This window comes from Chanodichthys erythropterus, chromosome 20 (assembly GCF_024489055.1).
Source record: "Chanodichthys erythropterus isolate Z2021 chromosome 20, ASM2448905v1, whole genome shotgun sequence".
NCBI lineage: Eukaryota > Metazoa > Chordata > Actinopteri > Cypriniformes > Xenocyprididae > Chanodichthys > Chanodichthys erythropterus.
The window spans coordinates 36,383,129-36,406,109 of NC_090240.1; the positions used below are offsets into that span (position 1 = coordinate 36,383,129).

General features: G+C 40.0%; 1 protein-coding gene across 6 annotated transcripts; it reads right to left on the reverse strand.

Moving 5' to 3' along the window:
- Positions 1–147: 147 nt before the first annotated feature.
- On the reverse strand, positions 148–21,209 carry LOC137009203 (E3 ubiquitin-protein ligase TRIM39-like). Of its 6 annotated transcripts, XM_067371213.1 has the most exons (14): positions 21,081–21,163; positions 20,405–20,513; positions 18,663–18,728; positions 18,371–18,412; positions 16,125–16,826; positions 12,567–13,117; positions 12,195–12,275; positions 10,718–10,840; positions 6,235–6,495; positions 5,071–5,197; positions 4,479–4,505; positions 2,277–4,368; positions 1,188–1,214; positions 156–1,083 (listed from the first exon to the last, which is right to left on the reverse strand). In XM_067371213.1, the coding sequence occupies exons 2-12, from the start codon at positions 20,508–20,510 to the stop codon at positions 3,830–3,832; spliced, it is 2,625 nt and encodes an 874-aa protein (XP_067227314.1). In that variant the 5' UTR covers positions 20,511–20,513; positions 21,081–21,163; the 3' UTR covers positions 156–1,083; positions 1,188–1,214; positions 2,277–3,829. The 6 variants fall into 6 exon arrangements, with proteins under 6 accessions (XP_067227318.1, XP_067227315.1, XP_067227313.1 ...); XM_067371214.1 differs by having other exon boundaries at positions 152–1,083; positions 1,188–4,368; positions 18,681–18,728; XM_067371212.1 differs by having other exon boundaries at positions 152–1,083; positions 1,188–4,368.
- Between the last annotated feature and the right edge of the window lie 1,772 nt (positions 21,210–22,981).

The following is a 22,981-nucleotide window of genomic DNA, read 5'->3' on the forward strand; positions in this document are numbered from 1 at the left end:
TTAGCAATCTGTTTAGATTATTAGCAATAACAGTTATAGAATTGAACACTTGTCTTTATTCAGATGCTGCAGTTATTACAATATAAACCAAAAATCACAATATTTCACAAGTAATTCAGTGTTAACAGCTGGAGAGGAGAGAGAAAATGGCTTCAGAGATTTCCTTACAAAATAACATAATAGAAACACTGGAAATGTAGCATATTAAAAAGAAACTCAACATATAATATTAAATCATGTTAAATTTTATTGTAGATTTGAAAAGTATTAATGATAGACAAAAGCAAGTAAGTCACTGTGTTAATTAGAAAACATAGACTGTAAAAAATGGCCACTCAAAAATGTATATACTTCTCACAAATATTTTATTATAGTTCATGTTTTATTTTGCACTTGTACACATTTTGTCTATCGTATATTAATTTTCTTTATAATTGTAAGTGAAATATACTTTGTTGTTAATGATTTTTTTTTTTTTAATTTCCATCTTCTAAAAACAACACATCCATAGTTAATCTTTTCAGATTTCATTTTATCTCTTCTCATTTAAACTGACAGGTGTGATGATCAGCGGGTTTGAGTTTTTGCCTTCATCATTTTCGCATGGGCTTAAATATGGATAGAGTTTGTCAGTGAAAGTCTGACCAATGAAAGAGTAGATATGAGATCTGGAGTCCACGTCATAAAAAGAGACCAGACCCTCCTCATAATCCACAAACACTCCCACCTTCTCAAGTGTCTCTCTGTAAGGGAACATAACCAATGGATTATCACTAACTGCATACTGATTCTCATCAACCAGACTCAGAATCCAGTATCCATTCTCAGGAATCGGGATAATGTCCTCCTTCCTGTTAATGGATTCTCTGGCCACTCCTAAAGTCCACTCAGTATTTCCCTTCACCTGCACCTCATAGTAAAATCTCCCTGAACTGAATCCCTGCTTTGAAAGAACACAAATGTCATCAAATCTCTTTGGGTTTTGAGGGACATACTGCCTGATGTCTCCTTCACCGACTTGTTTTCCATCATCAGACAGGATGAGATATGGATTAGTTGTATCAGGATCCAGAGTCACATCCGCTGAAAGAGATCAGACATTACCAATCAACTTTTTTAGATGCACAGTATATAATACAGGTTAACAAAGTATTGTATGTGTATTGAAGAAAATGGTGTCAATGTACCTGCATATTTTTGCACAAACTTTAACCCTGTGAACACAAATGACAATATAACAATGAATTATTATAGGAATAATTTCAGGTTAACAGTGAGTTTATCTATGAACAGCATCAGTAGAATGTAAATGTTGCTCGTCTCTTCATTTGTAAAAAGTGCAGAATGTGTTTACAGTCAATATACTTACAATGGAGGTCTATGGGACAAACATAATGAGGATTTAAGAGAAGAAATTTGAAGTTTGTATTTTTAATAATTCAGTATAATGTGTCATTTGAGCTTTTAAGTGACTAAATTGTCCTTGAGGTGGGAACACTTTTTTTAGACAGATTATAATTTTTTTTTTTTTTTATAATCTGTACACAGATATACACACGTTTCTATTATTTTAAGTAATACTGCTTTAAATGGTTATGAAATGTGTTAAAGTTTTGATATGACAGTGTGATCCCTTACAAACTGAGACTACATATAGTTTCTGCTGCATGCAGCATGACACAATGGTTAAAATGGACTTAACCCAGAATATTCCTTGAAAAAAATATTTCCTTAGTTACTGACAAAAAAAACAACAACTATACACTGTTATGGTGATGGGGGAGTTTTGTTTTTGTTTCATTTGTGGAAATAATTAAAAGCACGAGCCTCAGTAAGCCGGCCCAGCCTTCCTTTCTCACTCTGAACTTTATCACACTTGTGCTTAAACCTGGGAAGGAAGAAAAAATGCATCCACCGTCATGCAAACCCTATCTAGTTCACCATTTGCGGATGTCATCCAATCCCTTGCGGGACTCCACCAAGAACATCATCAGGCACTGATAGATATGAGGGATGATCAGGATCGTGGGTTCCCAGCCCTCATCCATGCACAACAGGAGGACCGCAAGCTGTTCCAGAACTGGATGGACCAAGAGGTTCAGGTTGTGGGGACTCCATCTGCCCCCATCACTCCCACTCAAGTGCCATTATCTAAGATAGGTCCTCAGGACATCCCTGAGGCGTTCATCTGTCTTTTTGAAAAGACCGCAGAGGCATGCATGTGGCCACGAGCTGAATTTGCAGAGGTGTTCTCGCCCCAGCTTGGCTGAACAAACCTGATTTAGCACCATACTGAGACCATGTGTGGTGGTTCGCAGCCAACCATATCGTCTACCTGAACACAAAAAAAAAACAGACTGAATTAGAGACGATGCTGAACATGGATTTAATAGAAGAATCCCACAGTAAATTGGTGAGCCTGATATTTTAAGTGCCTAAAACTGATGGCTCGATGAGATTCTGTGTGGATTATCAAAAGCTAAATGTTGTCGACACATGTAATGCTGTGGGTTGACGAATTGCTTGATTGGCTGGGTACAGCTTGTTTTTATTCAACACTAGATTTAACTAAAGGGTATTGGTAGATCCCCTTATTGCCTATATCCAAAAAAGAAAAAAAAAACATAGTTCACACTTTTACAAAACTTGTGGCGAGGGGAGAGTGGTTCAGTGAGGTCTTCAGCAGGAGAGAGAGTCAGGAGATGAGCGGTGAGTAAGTAGGTCAAGTGCAAAATGACAAACAACTGTGTTTTGTTGCATTAACTGGCATGGAGAGACCAGATAAGAGCCACTGGGAAACAGAATGAAACTGAGAAAGACTGGACATAGGACTCATGCTGTGGCTGCCTGTTTGAACCTGTGATAATGCTGAATGAGAAACCGTGTACATAATAAATAAAACACATTTACTATTTGATTACTCTTTTCTCAGTATTCACACACAGGGTAAGGTCGGGTATGGCATAAAAGATTCAGATGGAGATGCGCATTAAAGTGCAGCTGGTGATCCTGATTTAAAGGGATTTAAATTTAGATCTGATCTTTCAACAGCTTGGTTTGTCATCTCTTCAGGTTCAACACATTCACTATCTGCACCATCATCATTATCCATGGCAAGATCTGATCCAGTGTTGGTTCTGTTCTCTGAACTCCTGGTTCCTCTCTGACTGGTGCTGATGAAGTTTGTTCCCACCGTCTCCGGCTCTCAGAAGCTCCTGGCATCGATGGACTGCCGTCAGCTCACTCAGGTGCACGGATTCACCAATATTGTGCTCAAACCAAAGTGAAAAACTCTTTCATTATGAAGCTCAGTATTTTCATTGATGAAAGTCAACAATAAAGATCCTGTTTTATTCATATTCTGTGTGTTGTAATATTTATGTGAGCAGATGTTCATGAACTCAAATCATTCTCCAATGTGTATTTACATATTTATTAGCAAACAATTTAGTTTACAAGCAATATCAGTTATAGAATTGAACTCTTGACTTTATTCAGATAGCTTCATAAATGTCCTTACAAAATAACATGAAACAATCTGGAAAGTCTGGAACTTTATATATTTCTTTTGTGTTTCATTAATACTTTGCTTTTCAAATCTACTATGAAATTGTTTCTAATATAATAGAGATGTGTAACAAATTGGCCATGTACATTTAACTCACAAATATTTCATTATAGTGCATGTTTTGTCAGTGACTGTTTTTTCTAAAGGCCTACTATCTAAAATCTACTTGATTGTGCAAATTATTTTTTTGTTTTTATTTACATATTCTAAAATCATCACATCCATATTGAATCTTTTCAGATTTGATGTTTTTAGTTTGTTTCAGCTGACAGGTGTGATGATCAGTGGGTTTGAGTTTTTAGCTTTATCAATAAGGTATGGGCTGAAATATGGATAGAGTTTCTCAGTGAAAGTCTGACCAGTGAAAGAGTAGATATGAGATCTGGAGTCCACGTCATAAAAAGAGACCAGACCCTCCTCATAATCCACAAACACTCCCACCTTCTCAGGTTTCACTCTCAGAGATAAAGAGACAAATTTGCTGTCATAAGCTGCATAATTATTCTCAGTCCACTGAGTCACTGTCCAGTATCCATTCACAGGACTCTTGTCCGTGTTCTCCTTCCTGTTAATGGATTCTCTGGCAACTCCTAATTCCCACTGAGTCTTTCGCTTCACCTGCACCTCATAGTAAAATCTCCCTGAACTGAATCCCTCTTTTGCCAGAACACAAAACCAGGCACCAAATCTCTTTGGGTTTTCTGGGACGTTCTGGTTAATGCCTCCATCACTGACTTGTTTTCCATCATCAGACAGGATGAGACGTGGATGTGCTGTATCAGGATCCAGAGTCACATCCACTGAGAGAGATCAGACATTATCAATCAACTTCAGAACAAACATTTTCATATGTATAAAACACATTATGATCAAAAGTATTGTGAGTGTATTGGTGTCAATCTCACTGTACCTGCAAACTTCTGCACAAACTTCAACTCTGTGAACACAGATGACAATATAATGATGAATTAGTAACAGGAATATTTCAGTGAGTTTCTCTCTATTAACAGCATCAGGCGAATGTAAATGTTGATCGTTCATCAGTTTGTAAAACAGAATGTGTTTAACATTAATGCACTTACAATGAAGGTCTGTGAGACGATCATAACAGAGGGTTTAAAAGCAGAAATGTCAAGTCTGTGTTTTTATTAAAGCTGTAATAATTATTCACTGTAAAAAAAAAATGCATTATTTTTTGCTGTTAAGTGTCTAAATTGTCCTTGAGAGGAGGGAAAACTTTTTAAACAGTTTATTTAGTAGTCAGATTCAGGTTGTGTGTCAGTGACATGATCCTGTGATAGAGTTTGTACAGGGATAGTTACGTCATGTGACTTACATGTCACTAAAGTTACCATAATACTTCTGTAACTGGTTATGACGTGAGTTGTAGTTAAAAGATTTTAATGATGTGGTAATCACCAGCACATCACAGATGCTTAAAATTAATTTTCAAATGTATTTCTTTGTTACTGACAAGAACCCTGTGTTTGATATTCACATACCAGTGAGTTTTTCATTTAGCAGTTTCTTCAGTTCAGTCAGAACTCTTTTCAGAGAGTTCACATCCACATCAGAGACACTACTGATCTCAGTCCAGTCCTTGGTATGTGAAAGGGTGTTCAGGTACATCTACAGCAGAAGAGAGAAGACTAAGATGCATTTGACCTTATTCTCTTTTAAACCACAAGATGGGTCCCTTATTTCATGTAGCACTTAATAAAGATTAATGGGATAGTTTTTACACTGTGCTTAAACTCCGAAATGTCATAAGAGTCCCATGAAAACTGGAGGGAGACACCATGCCTTATGTTCTTTCCTTTGGATTTATTAACATAATAGTCAGATATCGGCTAGATGCACAGAATGCGGGAAAACAATTAAAGACGCTGGAAAGAAAACATCAAATTTTATGAGACATCGCATCCACAGAGGTTAGTCACATTAACTCACACAGCTAATTATTATACTGTGGTGTAGCTGCAAGGCTCATTTGGATTGCCAGCCTGTTAAAATACGAAAAAAAAAAAAAAAAAAAAAATCTAGACTTTAAACCTAGCACTAGGTTTTATCAATCTTTTCGTAGTATAAGATAATGATACTGTCGTCAATAACAACGAAGCTGTATAACAAACTGCTGTATAGCAAACAGTGACTCACTGGCGCCATCTTGCGTCCGCTTAGCTACTGTATTGAAAATGACTACTCGTGTTGCCAAGATGATTGTTTTGTACATTATAATGGATTATAAAGTAACAAGCTGGATGTACATTATCCCTTACACCATAGTACCTTAATTTCAAACAAAACAGATGATACAAGGATCATATTATTTTGTCTATATAATACAACTAGGAAAAAAAATAGGATTTGTGTATGAGAATTTTTATTTATTTATTTATTTTTTTTCTCCAGACTTGACTCAGACTCCAGCTTAAAGACTTCAGACTTGACTCAGACTCCAGCTTAAAGACTTCAGACTTGACTCGGACTCCAGATAAAAGATTTGTAAACATCAATGCCGCTGGATGCAGCTAAAATTTAGACACTGCACCTTTAATTATTTAATGACTTTATTACGGTTTCATTCTGTTCAGTTACAGTGGCAGCTAGGATTGAAAACAGTGTTTGTCCTGTAATATTGTACATGATGACAGATGTTCACATACCTGTATGAGGTGGAGATGATCGTCAGTGTGTGAGAGCTCAGAGTTTCTCTTCTCCAGCTCAGTGTTTCTCTTCTCCAGCTCAGTGTTTCTCTTCTCCTGCTCAATATTTCTCTTCTCTTGCTCAATGTTTCTCTTCTCCAGCTCAGTGTTTTTCTTCTTCAGCTCAGTAATTTCCTGCTGCAGCTCTTTTATGAGATCTTCACCCTGTTTCTTCGCTTCTTTTTGCTGTTCCTTCATCTTCAGCTGCTCAGACTGACATCTCTAAATGGATTGGATCAGATCAGTGAAGAGCTCAACAGTGGAAGATTTCTCGTTATCTGTGCTATGTTACATTAAAAGTTATATTTTAAGTTTTAAGGTGGTTTGCCTCTGCATTCTAACAGTGGACTGAGATGGGCAATCAAATCAAAGAAGATGGGCTTTACTGTACTGTCAACATTTGTCGTTAAAAGAACGGCATAGAAACGGCCTCAAATAAACTATAAAAAAGAGACTGAAGTTGTGTGTAAAAGCTGCAATCATTATTTTTACTGGTTAAAATTAATGGAGAATATGTCTCGGTTACGTGTGTAACCATCATTCCCTGAAGGACGGAACGGAGACGTTACGTTAGATCATTCAGACGAATGGGGTCTCGCCCGAGAGCCCAATTACCTTTGAGTGGTAACAAAACTAGCCAATGGTAGGCTGAGTACCTTGGTCTGCGTAAACAACCTTTGCTTGGAAACAGTCTTTCCCTTCTGCTGGTGTCCGTAACAAACAAAGAGCTGGTCTGAGGTCAAAGTCGTCATTTTAAAAGAAACTTCAGCTCGACTGAGAACAAAGGCTTGAAGGGAGCTCTCTGCAGTGCTAATAGAACCACAGTGAGGTCCCAAGAGCTAGCCACCCAGGAACCTGATGACATCAACCAGGTCCGGCCGGGCCAATAGGGCATAACCATGAGGACCTGCTCCTTGTCCTCCCTGATCTTGTCTGTGCAAGAAGGCTCACTGGGGGAAATGCATACTTGAGTAGACCTTGCGGCCAGCTGTGTGCCAGCGCATCCATGCCGAGGATGCCCTCGGTCAGGAGTAAAACAACTGGCTGTGGGAAGTGTCTAGAGAGGCAAACAGGTCTACCTGGGCATCTTCCTGCAGCCATCTCCTCACTGCGGCTTGGGTGGAGGCTGCTGTTGTGGCTGGGTGGGAGTGGAGAGGCAGCAGGGGGGCCCCCTCTATGCTGGGGCAGAATATATTTGATGGCCTCAGACTGCTTCTGGGCAGCCGAGAATTGCTGGGTGAAACTCTCTACTGTGTTGCCCAAGAGGCCAGCCTGGGAGACCGGGGAGTTGAGAAGTTGAGTTCAATCAGACTTCCTCATGTCTGCCAGGTTTAGCCATAGGTGGCACTCCTGGACCACCAAAATGGACATCACCTGACCAAGAGACCGCGCAGTTACCTTTATCTCCTGTAGAGCGAGGTCGGTAGCAGTGTGCGCCTCCTGCATGAGTCATTGGTCAGCACAGCCCTTGTGCAACTGTTTAAGCACCTTTGTCTGATGTACAGGATAGCCATGGCATGCAAGGCAGAACCTGCCTGACCTGCAGCTCTGTAAGCCTTTCCCACAAGCGTGGACGAGAACTTAACACCTTGGATAGGTGCTTGGGATCGCCACGCCAGGTGGAGGCACGCTGAGTTGACAGCTGCATCACAACAGAGCGCTCAACAGGGGGGATCCCTGCATACCCCTTGGCCTATCGAGGGCAGTGAAGACAGAGGCAGCCCCAGAAAGGTTTTGGGCAGTTAAAGGTAAATTTCACAAACTGGTGAATTCCTGAGGCACCTTCGGGAAGAAAGGAACCGGTGGGGAGCTCTTGCAATCAGCATGTGCAGCCCCCAGGAACCATTCGTCCAGCCTCGAGTGCTTGGGACACTGATGTGGAGCCTGATGCTCTCAGCTACCCGGGAAAGCTACCCATGGCCGTCAGCTCAGGATCAGACTCGGGCAACGCTGGCATCCCAGAATGAGGCAAAGCAGCCGAAATCCTCATCTCCCGAGGACTCAAGCCCGCCTAGTGATGCAGTGATTGATATCTGGTCATCCGCCGGACCCCTGAATTAGATGCTGGGACCCTGATGAGAGGGACCAACAAACTCAGTTGGAAGCTCTATAGCTTGCAATGTTTGTAAGGGGGTGTGGCCTGAAGAGGCTGTCTCGTCGGGGAAGCCCCAACAGTCACCCTCAGATCTCCCTGGCCACCAGCCAGATTAGCCCTCTCATGAGAAGATGAACTAGATTTGGGTGTGGCAGAGGGGATTCTACCTTGTTTGAGGTAATCGAGTCTTGATCTTAACACTGCGATGGTCATGTTCATGAGTCATTCACGAACATAGCCTAAGCGTTCTGAAAGCCCAGACACGTGAGACAGCCCTTGCGACAGTCCGACAGTGCCATATATCGACCGCACCCAGAACCACACGGGCGGAATGACGTCTTTACAAAGATGCAAACTCAACCCGTGTATGCTCTTTTTGGAACAGAAGCAGGAAGCTCTTTAAACAATCTCCACCGAACCACTGAAGACTCATAGTTACAAACACTCTGGTAAAAGTGCAGCAAAAATGAAGTGCTCGGCTCCGAAGCGAAAGCTTGAATGCGATAATTCTCATGCTGCTCCTTATATAATCACAAAGCGGGGCAGAGATCGCTGTAGGAACTGTGGACGAACCAGACAAATGAATCATTCAGATGATTCTTTCAAAACATAATTGTAATTCAGAATTGAGGTTCCGGCTCCGGCCCGTCTGCAGATAAAGCCAGGCTGATTACTTTTACGACACATGCTTCCTGATAGCAGAAGCGACATACCAAAGGGTCACCCAAGAAGACAGAGAGACAATCCAGACCCTTTTGTTTCCTTACTTCACAGGAAAGCCAAAGAGACTGTTGAACAAATAAAACTGCTTCAAAATTGTTCCAACAATTTTAACGGACTTATCAAACATCTTTTAACTACATACATTTTGCATTATGTGTCCACAAGTACTACCTGTAAACAGTTAGGCTTTAGAACACTCATAATTCATGTAAATGTGTTAACTCTTGACTGAATGACTGAAAGTATGCCTTATTTGGACTTAATTTGATTCTTTCCCCCTTTCCTATATCCTGACTTGAATGAAATCTGTTTAAAATGTATTGTATTCCATTTAATAGAAATTATGTTAAAATGGCACTCTCTGCTGAAGCAGAAACAGGATGTAACACTTATGTTTTATTGGGGGCAGAGGAAGGCCCTCTTGAAACAGGACAATGTCTGATTGGCCAGGACTCCTCAGAGGGGTGACAAACAACTAAGTTCAAATGATCATATTGCAAGATAGTGAACGGGAGAAGTTGGTTAGTAAACGAACAGGGAGTTGGTTCTGTTCTGAGAAAAGAAGCCAAGACAAGTACCAAGAACAATGGAGTGACAAGAAGAACAGACAAGCCGCTCATTCAAGCCATCCAACCTTCACTCACTTTTCTTTTCTTTACTTAATTTTCCTTTACCGCTGAAAGTCTTGTGTCCTAAGTGTCGCCGCAAAGTTCAACCAACGACTTTTGCCGCTTCAACTCCAGCGACAAAGAGACTTTGTTTCATTGTCCCACACGGACCTGATCTGGACCAATCATCGACTTGGGAAACCCCCCTCTGCACGACGAGGAAAATTCACCTTTAAGTCAACGCAAGCAAGTACCTCCAGACCAAAACTGAACTGGTGCATTTAAATGAATGATTCATGGTTCGTTCTGGTCTTTGAAATGCATTGATAGGAATTCTGTTAATCAGATCTCTCTCTCTCTCTCTCTCTCTTTCAAAACTCTTTCTCTCTCATTTCCTTCTTACTGCAACGCGTATGAATGTATGTATGTGTGTGTGCGTATGTGCGTGCCTTTGTGTTAGATTAGTTTGTGTTAGAATAAATAAAATCTCTTGTAGATTTTAAAAGGAAAGTGTCTTGTATTATGTGCTTTGTGATTTAATGTCTTAAACTGTCGATTTCAAGTTACCGTGCTCTAATCAGTGTTTTCACGATTGTTGGATATTTATATCCGCTACAAGAGCTTATTACGGTTCGAGCAAATGAACGCTGGATGACTCAGTTGCTCGGTCGTAATCTAAACAACTCTTTATAATTCCCTATAAATATTTCATTTGAGCTAATTTTACTTCCTAGGGTGTTTTCCCTACATCGCGATGCAAATTCCGCAGACCAAGATACTCAGCATTCCATTGGCTTGTTTTGTTACCACTCTAAGGTAATTGGGCTCTCTGGGGCAAGACCTCATTCATCAGAATGATCTGACGTAATGTTAAACACGTGACCGACTGAAAGGGAACTCGAGTTTTTACGTGGGTGCCTGACCATTCGGTGCCTGTGGCTGAGACCATTGCATCATTCAAAAAGCAGCTATACTACACTCCTAAACCAATGCAACACACTCACTCACTCCCACTCACAGTATATTGTTTAGGCAGGATGATCAACGCTGCTACCAACAGGACACCCAGACCAATAACCATCCAGTTTGAAATATGGACAGTTCGAGATGAAGTAAGGAAACAGTCATTGGAGATGAGAGTCTGCAAAAAAGAGTAAAATTCAGTTCAAGTAACACTTCTCGAAAAAAGATAGTAAAACTTGTACAAAGTTGTGGCCCAAAGTGCAAGAGGCCAGAAAACATGTTCTAAGGGAGGCTATTTACTCAGTAATGCAGTGTTTCTCAACTGGTGGGCTTTAACCGTTTTGGGTGAGTTGCGGAGTGTGTCGTCAAAGAAACAACAACAACAAAAAAGCCTTAATTCTAAAGGCTGATCTATACTAGTGTGTCAGACCTACGCTGTAGCCTCTGTGCCTTAGGTTTTCATTTATACTTCTGCATTGTTGTCCACATCGATGTGCAATTACACATGCAGGGAGAGGTTCTAGCAGACCAATAATAACGCTTGTGGTCTGCGTAGAATTGACGCTGTGTTACATTTTTGGAGAGGTGGAGTCAGTATTTGCGGTCAGGTTAGATGTTAGGCTATATGTCAGTGTTATTATTCTGCTGTTGTTTCATAACTTGTTACAAAATAAAAACTCATAGCGCTCTGAACTCATAGCGCGACCTCTTCAATTGCACATACTGTATGTCACTTAATACATAACGAGCAAATTATTACGAGCATGCAACAGCATAGTTACATTGTTAATTAGTAAATCATGAAATTATCAAAAAGTACCAATAAATTACATAACTGGTACATTGTGTGTTAGCTGGGAAGGATTTGCATGCAGGTATGATGTTCATTCTATTCATCAGGATCATTTTCAAATGTTTTATTAACAGTTCATGTTAGTATTGTGTTTTCAACATGGTAACTAAATACCACTTTATTTTCCCTTTGAGCTATTTTCTATATTTTTGATGACTGTGGTGGCTCTTTATTGTGTTATGAAAAACTAATTTGGGACTGCTATATTATAGCCTTACCTTAATACTGTTTATTCATCTGTGTTAGTGGTATGCTTACAATTTATGTTAATTAAGTGGAACGGTAATTTTAAGTGTGTGTCAACCATTTTTGGGAAATAAATTAGTTTAGTTTAAATTCCTGTTGTGGAATTTTAGTTGTGGCTTAATGACCGTGAGAAAATGGGGGTCCCACAGACAAACCAGAGAAGCACTGCAGTAACGGACTCAAAAGGTACTTTGTTAAAGAATACTAGGTTTAGGTTTGTGTATCAAATGGAAATAATCTGATAAATCTGTTTAATAAAAGGAAATGAAAATTCTCTCTTCATCTATTGGCCTCATGTCACTTGAAACTTTTTAAAAAATATTATGATGTTTAACTGTTACAATAGGCTCAAAATTGCAAATTGAACAAGAGGCAACAAAGCAATTTATTTAAGAAAGTGTTATTATGATTAATTTGAATAATTTCTACGCACTTTTCTTGGCTTTACTGAGTGTTTGATCTCTTGAATTTTCTTCATTCTCTTCTGGATCATCTGCTGCTCATCTGTCTGTGTCTATACATACATGATGATACATAGAGAAAAAAACACACACATTTATCACTGAAATCTTAGCTTATTTGATCTAAAAACTCAATGAATTCAAAAGTGTCCTGTGCTTTTAGTCCATGTCTGTCAGCTTTGAAAGTGACATATGGTAACATTCTCAAAAACTAACAAAATGAACTTTTAGCTGATTTATATTAAAAAAGTGACAAGCCCTTCAATGTGACCTGCACCAACATCAACACACATGAAAACTGCATTTCATGGGGTGTTTAAAGTGTTTTGTCTGTAACTCTTTACCTTCTTCTCTTGACTCTCCTCCACTATAGGAACAGTGTTGTGAGTCCTGTGTTCTCCTTCAGTGCAGAACAGACAAACACACGTCTGATCATCTCTGCAGAACATCTCCAGAGGTCTCTCATGTTTCTGGCATATATAATCCTCCAGATTTTCCACAGCGTTGATCAGTGTGTGTTTCTTTAGACGTGGGACTCTGAGATGAAGCTCCAGATGAGAGACACAGTAAGAGCTTTGACACGTCAGGCAGGACTTCACAGCTTTCTGCTTTCTTTCATCACAGAAGTCACAGAACACTTTAGATTCTTGATTAAGCTTATTAAAGTGTTGCACAAGCTTTACAAGTGTTGAATTAATCTTGAGATCAAGTCTTTTGCTGAATTCTTCTTTACAGAATGGACAGAAGCCGATCTTTCTGTTTGTCCAGCACTTGCTCAGGCAGGTTCTGCAGAAGTTGTGTCCACATGGAGTGGTGACTGGATCAGTGAACACTTCCAGACAGATGGAGCACTGGAGCTCCTGATTTAGTGCTGGAACACTGGAGGATGCCATGACTGAAAAGAAAAGTAATGACAGTTTATCATCTACATTGCTGAAGAGAGCAACTTTTATGAAAAGGTATGTACACTGAGTAATTTAGTTTATGTTCTAAAATGGATGTTGCATTATTTGAAGTGCCATTTTCAAAAGGTGATAACGTCTAGGGTTACGTGTGTAACCCTCATTCCCTGAAGGAGGGAACGGAGACGTTATATCAGAACAGACTGACGAATGGGGGGTCTCGCCATGAGAGCCCAATCACCTTCAAGTGTTAACAAAACAAGCCAATGGTACGCTGAATACCTTGGTCTGCGATATTTGCATCGCAAACTCCACCAACACAGAACAGACTGAAGAATGGGGTCCCTTACCAAACGCCACAATAGCTGTCTTCCAGTGACCTGTAAAAGTGATAGCACCCTGTCGTGAGACTCAGCACGAGCGAAGGACTACACTAAATACAGAATACACTGGGAAGCATACCCCAACAGGAATATGCTAACAAACTGCCTGCTCAAGGAGGTCTTACAAGGAATCAACCAGCATAATGGTGATAGGGAGAACTCTGAGGTATCCAGCCCGCAGGGTGGGATTACACATCAGAGATGACAAGTGGCTTGCCAAGGGAAGACACACGCACCTGAAGAAGACTTACTGTGGAACACATGTAGGATTACCCAGGGAAGGGAATCAACACATGGTGGCACCTAGTCCAACACAGGGGCTGACTGAAGGGGCATGCAAGTGTAGACATCAACAGTGCTGGAGGAGCCCAGGGTTCTAGCTGTGGAACTCACCTGAGGAAAAAAGCGCTTGCATCCAGTGATCCATAGAGTGGAATGGCGCAGCAAGCTATAACAGAGCAGGTCCTACTACAGGCCCGAAGAGGTGAGTACCTGAGAGGACACAGGCTCTACATGAAGATTATAGAATCTTGCATATGTGTTAGGTGTCGCCCAGCCCGCAGCTCTACAGATGTCTGTCAGCCATGCGCCAGTGCCCAGGAGGAAGCCACACACTGAGAAGAATGGGCTCTCATCCCTAGGGGGCATGGCAAGTCTTGAGTCTGATAAGCCCAGACAATAGCATCCACTATCCAGTGGGATAGCCTCTGTTTGGAGACAGCCTTCCCTTTCTGCTGGCCTCCAAAACAAACAAAGAGCTGATCTGAGGTCCTGAAGCACTGAGTTCTGTCAACAGAAGTGCAAAGAGCATGTACAGTACAGAGCAGTGCCAGGGCTGGGTCTGCCTCCTCCAGGGGCAGACCACCTGGAGTTCACCACCTGGTTCCTGAAGGGAGTGGTGGGAACTTTGGGCACATATCCAGGCCGGGGTCTCAAGATAACGTGAGAGTTACCCAGCCCGAATTCCAGGCACGCTTTGTCAACTGAGAAAGCCTGCAGGTCCCCAACCCTCTTAACTGAAGCCAAAGCCGTCAGGAGTGCAGTTTTCAATGACAAAAACTTGAGCTCTACTGAAAGCAAGGGTTTGAAGGGAGCCCTTTGAAATGCAGAAACCACTGCGAGGTCCCAAGAGGGAACTTGTTGAGGGCGAGGTGGATTAAGCCTCCTAGCTCCTCTCAGGAACCTGATGATCAGGTCGTGCTTCCCTAATGGCTTACCGTTAAAGGTGGAAGGAGACAGCCTTCGTTCCAATCCTTCATGAAGGAGAACACTGACCCAAATGGGCAGGAGCAGGGGTCTTCTTGATGAGAAGAAGAGTGACGAAGAGGTCCCACATCAGGATATAGGCCTAGTAGACAAGGCTCTAGCCGAAGTGATGGTAGCAACCACCTGAGGTGGCAAGGTACCTAACCTTTCCATGACCTGTCCAGTACCCACTCATGCAGGTTCCAAAGATCGGGACGTGGGTGCCACAGGGTGCGAAGGTCCTTCCTCAGAGAGATAGGCCAGGGAGGGGCTGTCACGAGGAGAACTTGTTCGGAGAACCAGGTCCGGCCGGACCAAAACGGCGCAACCAAAAGAACCTGCTCCTTGTCCTCCCTGATCCTGCACAACGTTTGTGCCACAACGCTCACTGGGGGAAATGCATACTTGCACATGGCCCGCGGACAGCTGTGTGCCAGAGCATCTGTGCTGAGAGTGCCCTCAATCAGGGAGTAAATCAACTGGCAATGGGAATTGACTGGGGAGGCAAACAGGTGTGTTCCCAAGTGTTCCCAAATCAGCTGACTGGGGATGGAGTCTCCACTCACCAGGGCGAGACTGTTGCCTAGAAAGCTTGCCGCAAAATTGAGTCTGCCCGGGATATGAATGACACGAAGTGACCTAGATGCTTCTGACTCCACAAAAGGTGATGGCAGGCGAGTTGCGACATGCGACGAGAGTGTAGACCTTCCTGACGGTTGATGTACGCTACAGTTGCAGTGTTGTCCATACAGACCAGGACGTGCTTGTCTCTTAGCTGGACCCTGAAGTGGTGCAAATCAAGCTGAACTGCTAGCAACTCAAGGCAATGACATGCCACTGAATTTGGGGTCCTGTCCAGGAGCCTGACGCAGCATGTCCATTGCACATGGTGCCCCACCCCGTGGCAGAGGCATCTGGTGACACAACAACATGCCTGGACACCAGAGCTAGAGGAATACCTGCCCGTAGAAACGAAAGGACCAACCACAGGTTAATGGTCTGATGGCATGGAGCAATCCCAGCGGAATAACTGCCGCTGCAGATGCCATATGCCCCAGGAGCCTCTGAAATAACTTCAGTGGAACTGCTCTCTTGCCTCTGAACTGAGTCAGGCAGTTCAGCAGAGACTGTGCGTGCTCACTCATAAGCTGCGCGAACATGGCGACCGAGTCTATTTCCATACCGAGAAAAGAGATCCTCTGCACAGGGGAGAGTTTGCTCTTTTCCTAGTTGACCCAAAGGCCCAAACGGGTGAGGTGTCTGAGCACAAGATCCTTGTGCTCGCAAAACTGATCTCGAGAATGAGCCAGAATCAGTCAGTCATCGGAGTAGTTGAGAATACGAACACCTTGCTCCCTCCATGACCACTTACACAAGGTTTTCCTTTGGACAGCGACTTCCTTTTTCTCTTTGTTTCTCTGTTTGATTTTTCCATCATCTTCATGATCAAAATCTCCCTCTTCTTCTGCTGTGACTGAACCTCCAGATCTCCTCTTCTCTCCATCTTCTGGTGTTTCTTCTCCTGCTTCCTCATACAAGTCAGAGATAAGAAATTGGACCTGGTTTTCTTTGAGTATCTTCTCCACTCTTTCAAGTATCTCAGAGTGTAAACCTGATTTTCTTTCATCAAACTGAAGATGTTCACCTCCACAATCCTTTATTAATTGATGAATACAGCTACTGTTTATCTGTCTCTCATCAGTCATCACTAAAGTGTGTATAGGAGCCTCCTTACTGAATTCATTCAGCACATATTTCACTCTATGTCTGTTATTGTCACTGAAGTCGTTCTGCTGCAGTACAAGTATGATCACATGAGGTCCAGGAGCAGACAGATTCACACACTCTTTCACTCCCTGTGTGATCTGAGTGATTGACAGATTTGGCCTCAGCAGGTGAGGAGTGTTGATGACTGTGACGTCTCTGTCCTTCAGTTTTCCTCTGTGTTTCTCAATGTTCAGCTCTACATCAGCAGGTGCTTCACTCTCAAACGCTGCTCTTCCTAAGATGAAGTTTCCCACTCTGTTGTTTTCTGTTATATTCTTCCCCAGCAGAACAATCCTCAAATCACTCACTGGAACACAGAACACAAATAACAGTAAAACTCGACCCGTGATCCATGAACAGAGATGTCAGATTTCAGATTGAAGGTACTGGACCAGATCAACAACTGCCATTGAGATGAGTGGAGATGTGAACACAATCTTACACTATTTTACACAGATTTTTAAAATGTTTTTAAAAGAAGTCTCTTCTGCTCACCAAGGCTTCATTTATTTGATTCAAAATAAAATAAATAAATAAAACAGTAATATTGTGAAATATTTTTACAATTTAAAATATCTGTTTTCTATGTGAATATATAGCAAAATGTAATTTATTCCTGTGATCAAAGCTGAATTTTCAGCATCATTACTCCAGTCTTCAGTGTCACATGATCCTTCAGAAATCATTCTGATATGATGATTTGCTGCTCAAGAAACATTTATTATTACTATCAATGTTGAAAACAGTTGTGTACAATTTTTTTCAGGATTATTTGATGAATATAAAGTTCAAAAGAACAGCATTTATCAGAAATATAAAGCTTTTCCAGCATTATAAATGTCTACTGTCACTTTTGATAAATTTAAAGCATCCTTGCTTTCTTTAATTCCTCTCCAAAAAAAAAAAACAAAAAAAACCCTTTGAGCTGTAGTGTATAATTATACAAAAGCTTTTGTTGTGGAAATTTTACATTTTCATATGCTTTTTGTGAAATATGATGCTTATGGAACATGATATGATGTTGGCTTAAGTGGTAATGTTTAACATAGATGTTGGAAATAGAAAGAGCAAGATATGGTATGGGGAAATGCAAGATGTATGTTAAAAACATGTCTGTGCTAACAATGTGTGGAAAGTTACAGCCACTAAGAGATGTTCCAAATATGGTAAAAGGACAGAGGCTTCGGCCTTGGAAGTTAGAGATTTAAAAGTGAGGGGAAGCTTTCGTTCTTGGTCTTACACTCTGCAGCTACTTGTGTTTCTGTATGACTGTCTGACCTTTCTTGCAAGAAATAAAACCTTTAAAGACAATTGGATGTGTTTGTCTCTTATGCAGTAGAGTCGGAGTTGATATTTTTGCCACAACACTTTCATCTTCAGATAAATGCTGTTCTTTTTAACTTCTATTCATCAAAGAATCCTGAAAAAAAAAAAAATTCTACACAACTGTTTTCAACATTGATAATAATCATAAATGTTTCTTGAGCATCAAATCATCATATCAGAATGATTTCTGAAGGATCATGTGACACTAAAGACTGGAGTAATGATGCTGAAAATTCAGCTTTGATCACAGGAATAAATTACACTTTACTATATATTCACATAGAAAAGAAATATTTTAAATAGAAAAAATATTTCACAATATTACTGATTTTACTATATGTTTGATAAAATAAATGAAGCCTTGGTGAGCAGAAGAGTCTTCTTTCAAAAATTAATTAAAAAATCTTAGTTGAAAAACTATTAACCAGTAGTGTATATATAAACCTCCCTTTAGACACACAGTTTCTCAAGGATTTTGATATTTGCAGCACTGAATGTTATGAATTATCATATTTGTTGACTTACTATTAGGTCGCTCAAGAGATAGACTTCCACATCCTCTTTGAACTGCAAATAAAATAACTTGGAATTTAAAACATTTACCAAATTCTGTTATCATCTTTATTTATTAAAGAAATAATTCACACAAAAAGAACAATTTACCAACATTTATTTTTCCACCTCAGTATTATATTCTTTCTTTCAGAATGCACAAAAGTTTATTGCCTGCATGCGGATAATAATGAATTTTTAATTTTTTCAATACTATTTACATCTGCACAATCTTTGTTTGTTTGTTTTGTTTTGTTTTGTTTACCAGCAGTCATGTTATTACCTTCCTTGTCAGGGAGATCTTTGTGTTGTCTTTGCTGACTTCTGTTTCCTGCAGATAAAAGAAAGTTAAATTAAATACAATATTGACAAGTGAAAAAAAAGAATTTTTATTTTTATATACCCTCTCATTGCATCAGATTTATTTAGGCTACTGAATGGCTGCAGTATATGACCATATCTATCTTCTGAAGGCAATGTGTGTTGAAGATTACTCACATATCGATCATTAAATATGCTTTTATTGCTTTTTTTTTTTTTTTGCAGCACATGGGTAGAGCTTCATAATCTTTTTTTCTTCTTACAAACATATTCAAAAGCTTTTAAAAATGAATCTGCAAAAGTGAATAAAATAATAGGCCCTCCACCATTTGAGGAAGTGGTTAATATAGTCATAATCTGGTGCACTCTGGAAACTCAAAATTAAGAGCTTCAACACATGTACAGTGTGCAAATTGAACAAAGAAACAGCATTGACTTGTACCTGGACATTAAAAAGGGTTCAAACATCTTTTTTTACAATACTTTTGTACTCATTTCTTTTTAAAAGATAAATCCTTGAGCTTTTATTTTGATCATCACCAGCTGATCGTGTGCGCAAATGTGCGAGAGAGAGAAAGCGCTGCTGTATGGTCGGATACTGTAGAAAAGCGGTATTGAACTGCTTAACGTATTTTAATAGAGAGATGTGTTAAGAAAAATTATATTTTGAGAGCACTGTTAAAGGGTCATGAAACCCTAAACCAAAATTTCTGAGATTTTAACAGAGGTATGTGTGTTGAACACCATTGAAGACAATGTTAGCATCTGTTAGATTTAATAGTGGGGGGGAAATGGTTACATTTTAGTTTTTATACGCTATTTTCGTCTTCCGGGTTTAAAATCTTCATCCTGTCCACGTCACAGGCTGTGACGTGGCAGAGCACGATAGTGCTTTGATGACTCATCGGTGTTTCATAATTATTAACGAGACTGAGTTTTTTATCCAATGAGAAGACACTCTCTTAATTATTCATGACACCACGTGGATCTTTCCAATGACGAGGACGGTTAACGGCACTAAACAGTGAGAGAGACTGACTGACTGACGGTGCGTGTCCGTTGGCACGGAGCGAGCGGGTAAGCGCGAGTGTTTTCGGTTCATTCCTATGGAAGTTGAGCCGCGCGTAAGTTAAATGTGACTGATCGCTTGCTCTGCTCCAGTCGACACGCAGCCTGACTGACTGAGCGTGTTGCAGGTTCGGCACGTAGATATATGCTATGTACGCAAGGTTTTTTTTTAAGCGTTATTTTTTTTTTTTCAAATATATGCATGTATAGTGTGTATATAAACAACTATATATTTTATAATGACTGTAATTACACATGTACATTAATATGTTTTAAATAGAATTACGATTACTGTAGGATATATGTAGCAGGGCATTCAGTAACTCTTGAAAAGACAAAAATAAAGTGTCAGTGTATTTCATTAGATTTTAACTTTTCTTTTTTTTCTTTTTTTTATGTAGTATTTCCTCATGTTTTACCACTGATTTTTAGTGACAGTCGATATGCATGGGCTACTGGCGATGAGAGTTTCCCCCCTCTCCTCTCCTCTCCTCTCCTCTCCCCTCCCCTCTTCTCACAGCCACCACGCCCATTTAAGTTGCATTTTTCAAAAAGATTGTGAGCTAGACTTGAGCGGAAAGAGGGGGGTTTCATGACCCTTTTTTAGAAACCTCTAACCTGAAATTCCTGCTTGCTGACTGTCTCGCACTCTTGCGGTTGACTGTGCTAGCTCCTCCCCTACCTGCTGCATATTCAACAGACAGGAAGAAACGGTGTAGCCCATAGGCTACCGACAGCAAAGAAATGTATTTGTAAGGTCTATTTTTACAGGCTGTATGCAGTATATACAAAGCCAAAGCGCAATGAAATAAAGCAACTTATGATTTCGGGGGTTTACATAGGCTATTGTCCAGTTTCATATTTTCTCAGTGACAGTCATAACATTCGGGGCTGAAGCCCCGGCAAAATCGGCTGGCGCCGCCCCTGCTGAAAACTGTGCTGCTTTATGATTAAACATGGTGACAAACTTTGCCTTATTATTATTCATTAAGATAGGATCACATTTATATGCCTCTCTGTCTTATTCTGCCTTGCTAAAAAGGAAAACGTTTTCGATCAAACTGGATTACGGTGATATTCTTTCATTGTAATCCAGTGCGCAGTTTGACCAAAAACGTTTTCTTTTTCTTTTCCGTTATCCCACTGTACCGAGATATATTTCCAGCATGTATTATACATCTACTGTAGGCTATTACTTAATAAATAAAATAAAAGTATACATGCTGTTACAATTTCAGTAAATGCGGTATTTTAGCTTGTTAAACACATTTATTTGGTCTGATTTGATTCCTACCTGAACTAGACGCCATTCCACAAGCTCGTGACAGAAACTGAAAGCGAAAGTCTGTTCGGGAGACGGAAGATGAGAGGAGAACACGACTGACTTTCACTCAGAAGGGATGAAGGGTGCAGGGGACAAAACTTCTGCGTCATCTTAACGAGACAATAAAGGAGGCGCCTTTGTCGCACATTTTGGATGAACTCCCCAAAAACACTCTCTGAAGGAGGAGGAGATTGTGCAAACTGCGCCTTTGTTTAACGATAGTTTATTTATTTATTTTTGGTTTATCGCACCATATTGTATATTGTGTCTATGTATTTGAAACATTTGAATGGACTGATAAAGGGAGCTGTAAAGTATTTTTGTTGAAGTACAATGTCGTTTTGACCATAATAATGTACCAAATCTAACTCGTATTTAAATATTACAGTAGAAAAATACTATACGTGCTCAAAATTATTCATACCCTTGGTAAATATGACCAAAGAAGCCTGTGAAAATAAATCTGCATCGTTAATACTTTTGATCTTTTATTTAAAAAATCTACAAAAATCCAACCTTTCATTGGAGAATAATAATTTATTTGGGGGGAAAATCTCATTATGAGAGAAATGTTTTTCTCTAATACACACTGCTCACAATTAATCATACGCTTTTATTCAATAGTTTTTGCAAACTCCTTTTCCCAAGATAACAGCTCTGAGTCTTCACCTATAATGCCTGATGAGTTTGGAGAACACCTGACAAGAGATCAGAGATCATTCCTTCATGCAGAATCTCTCCAGATCCTTCAGATTCCAGCTCCATGTTGGTGCTTCTTCTCTTCAGTTCACTCCACTCATTTTCTTTAGAGTTCAGGTCAGGGGACTGAGATGGTCATGGCAGAAGCTTTGAGTTCAGTGACACATTTTTGTGTTGGTTTTGATGTTTGTTTTGGATCATTGTCCTGATGGAAGATCCAACCACAGCCCATTATATGACTTCTAACAGGGACAGTCAGGTTTTGATTTATTATCTGTTGGTATTTGATAGAATCCATGATGCCATGAATCTGAACAAGGTCCAGGATCTCCAGCAGAAAAATAAGCCCACAACATTAAAGATACAGCAGTATATTTCATTGTACACATGGTGTACTTTTTACCACTGTGTGCACCAAACCCATCTTAAGTGTTTGCTTATAAAAAGCTCTTTTTTTGTTTCATCTGACCATAGAACATTTGAAAAGTAACTGACACTACTGGAACTTCAAACGGGATGTGTTATATGGTCAGATGAACCAAAAAAAAAAGAGCTTTTTTGGCAGCAAACACAATGTACAGAAATACTGAGGTGCGAATAGTATCTGCCAATATAAAGTAAAGATATCATCTAATTACTATTTACATTTATTGCAAAGAACTGATACTTTTACATGGTGTAAATATATATATCACTAATATATGTATCATATCATAGATCAATATATATGTATATATCACTATTTTCATGTAGTGTAAATAACATATCTCTAAGAAAATGCTGCTATTGTCACTTAATGTAAATAGAATATCAATATATTTTCACTCGTACTGTAAATCGCTGCTGCCGTTAAAAAAGGAGTGGGTGGATTTTTATCATTATAGGGTGGTTGTGTTCACACACTGCCAACACATCTATGTTCAAACACCATGTAAAAGTGAATTTTGCATAATAGGTGCCCTTTAATGTATTCTCTCATTCACTGACATAAAAACTACTGTAAACTTTTGAGGTTTTTGTACAGTTTTGTACAGTAATTCCTTCTGATGTATTTGGTAACACTTCAGTAATTTCTAGTGTGTTCCCATGATCTTCACTTTTGAATACTGATCCAAATAAGCTGTAGTTCCTTTAGAATAATATAGTAACTCTTGAGTAATTACTATCCTTTA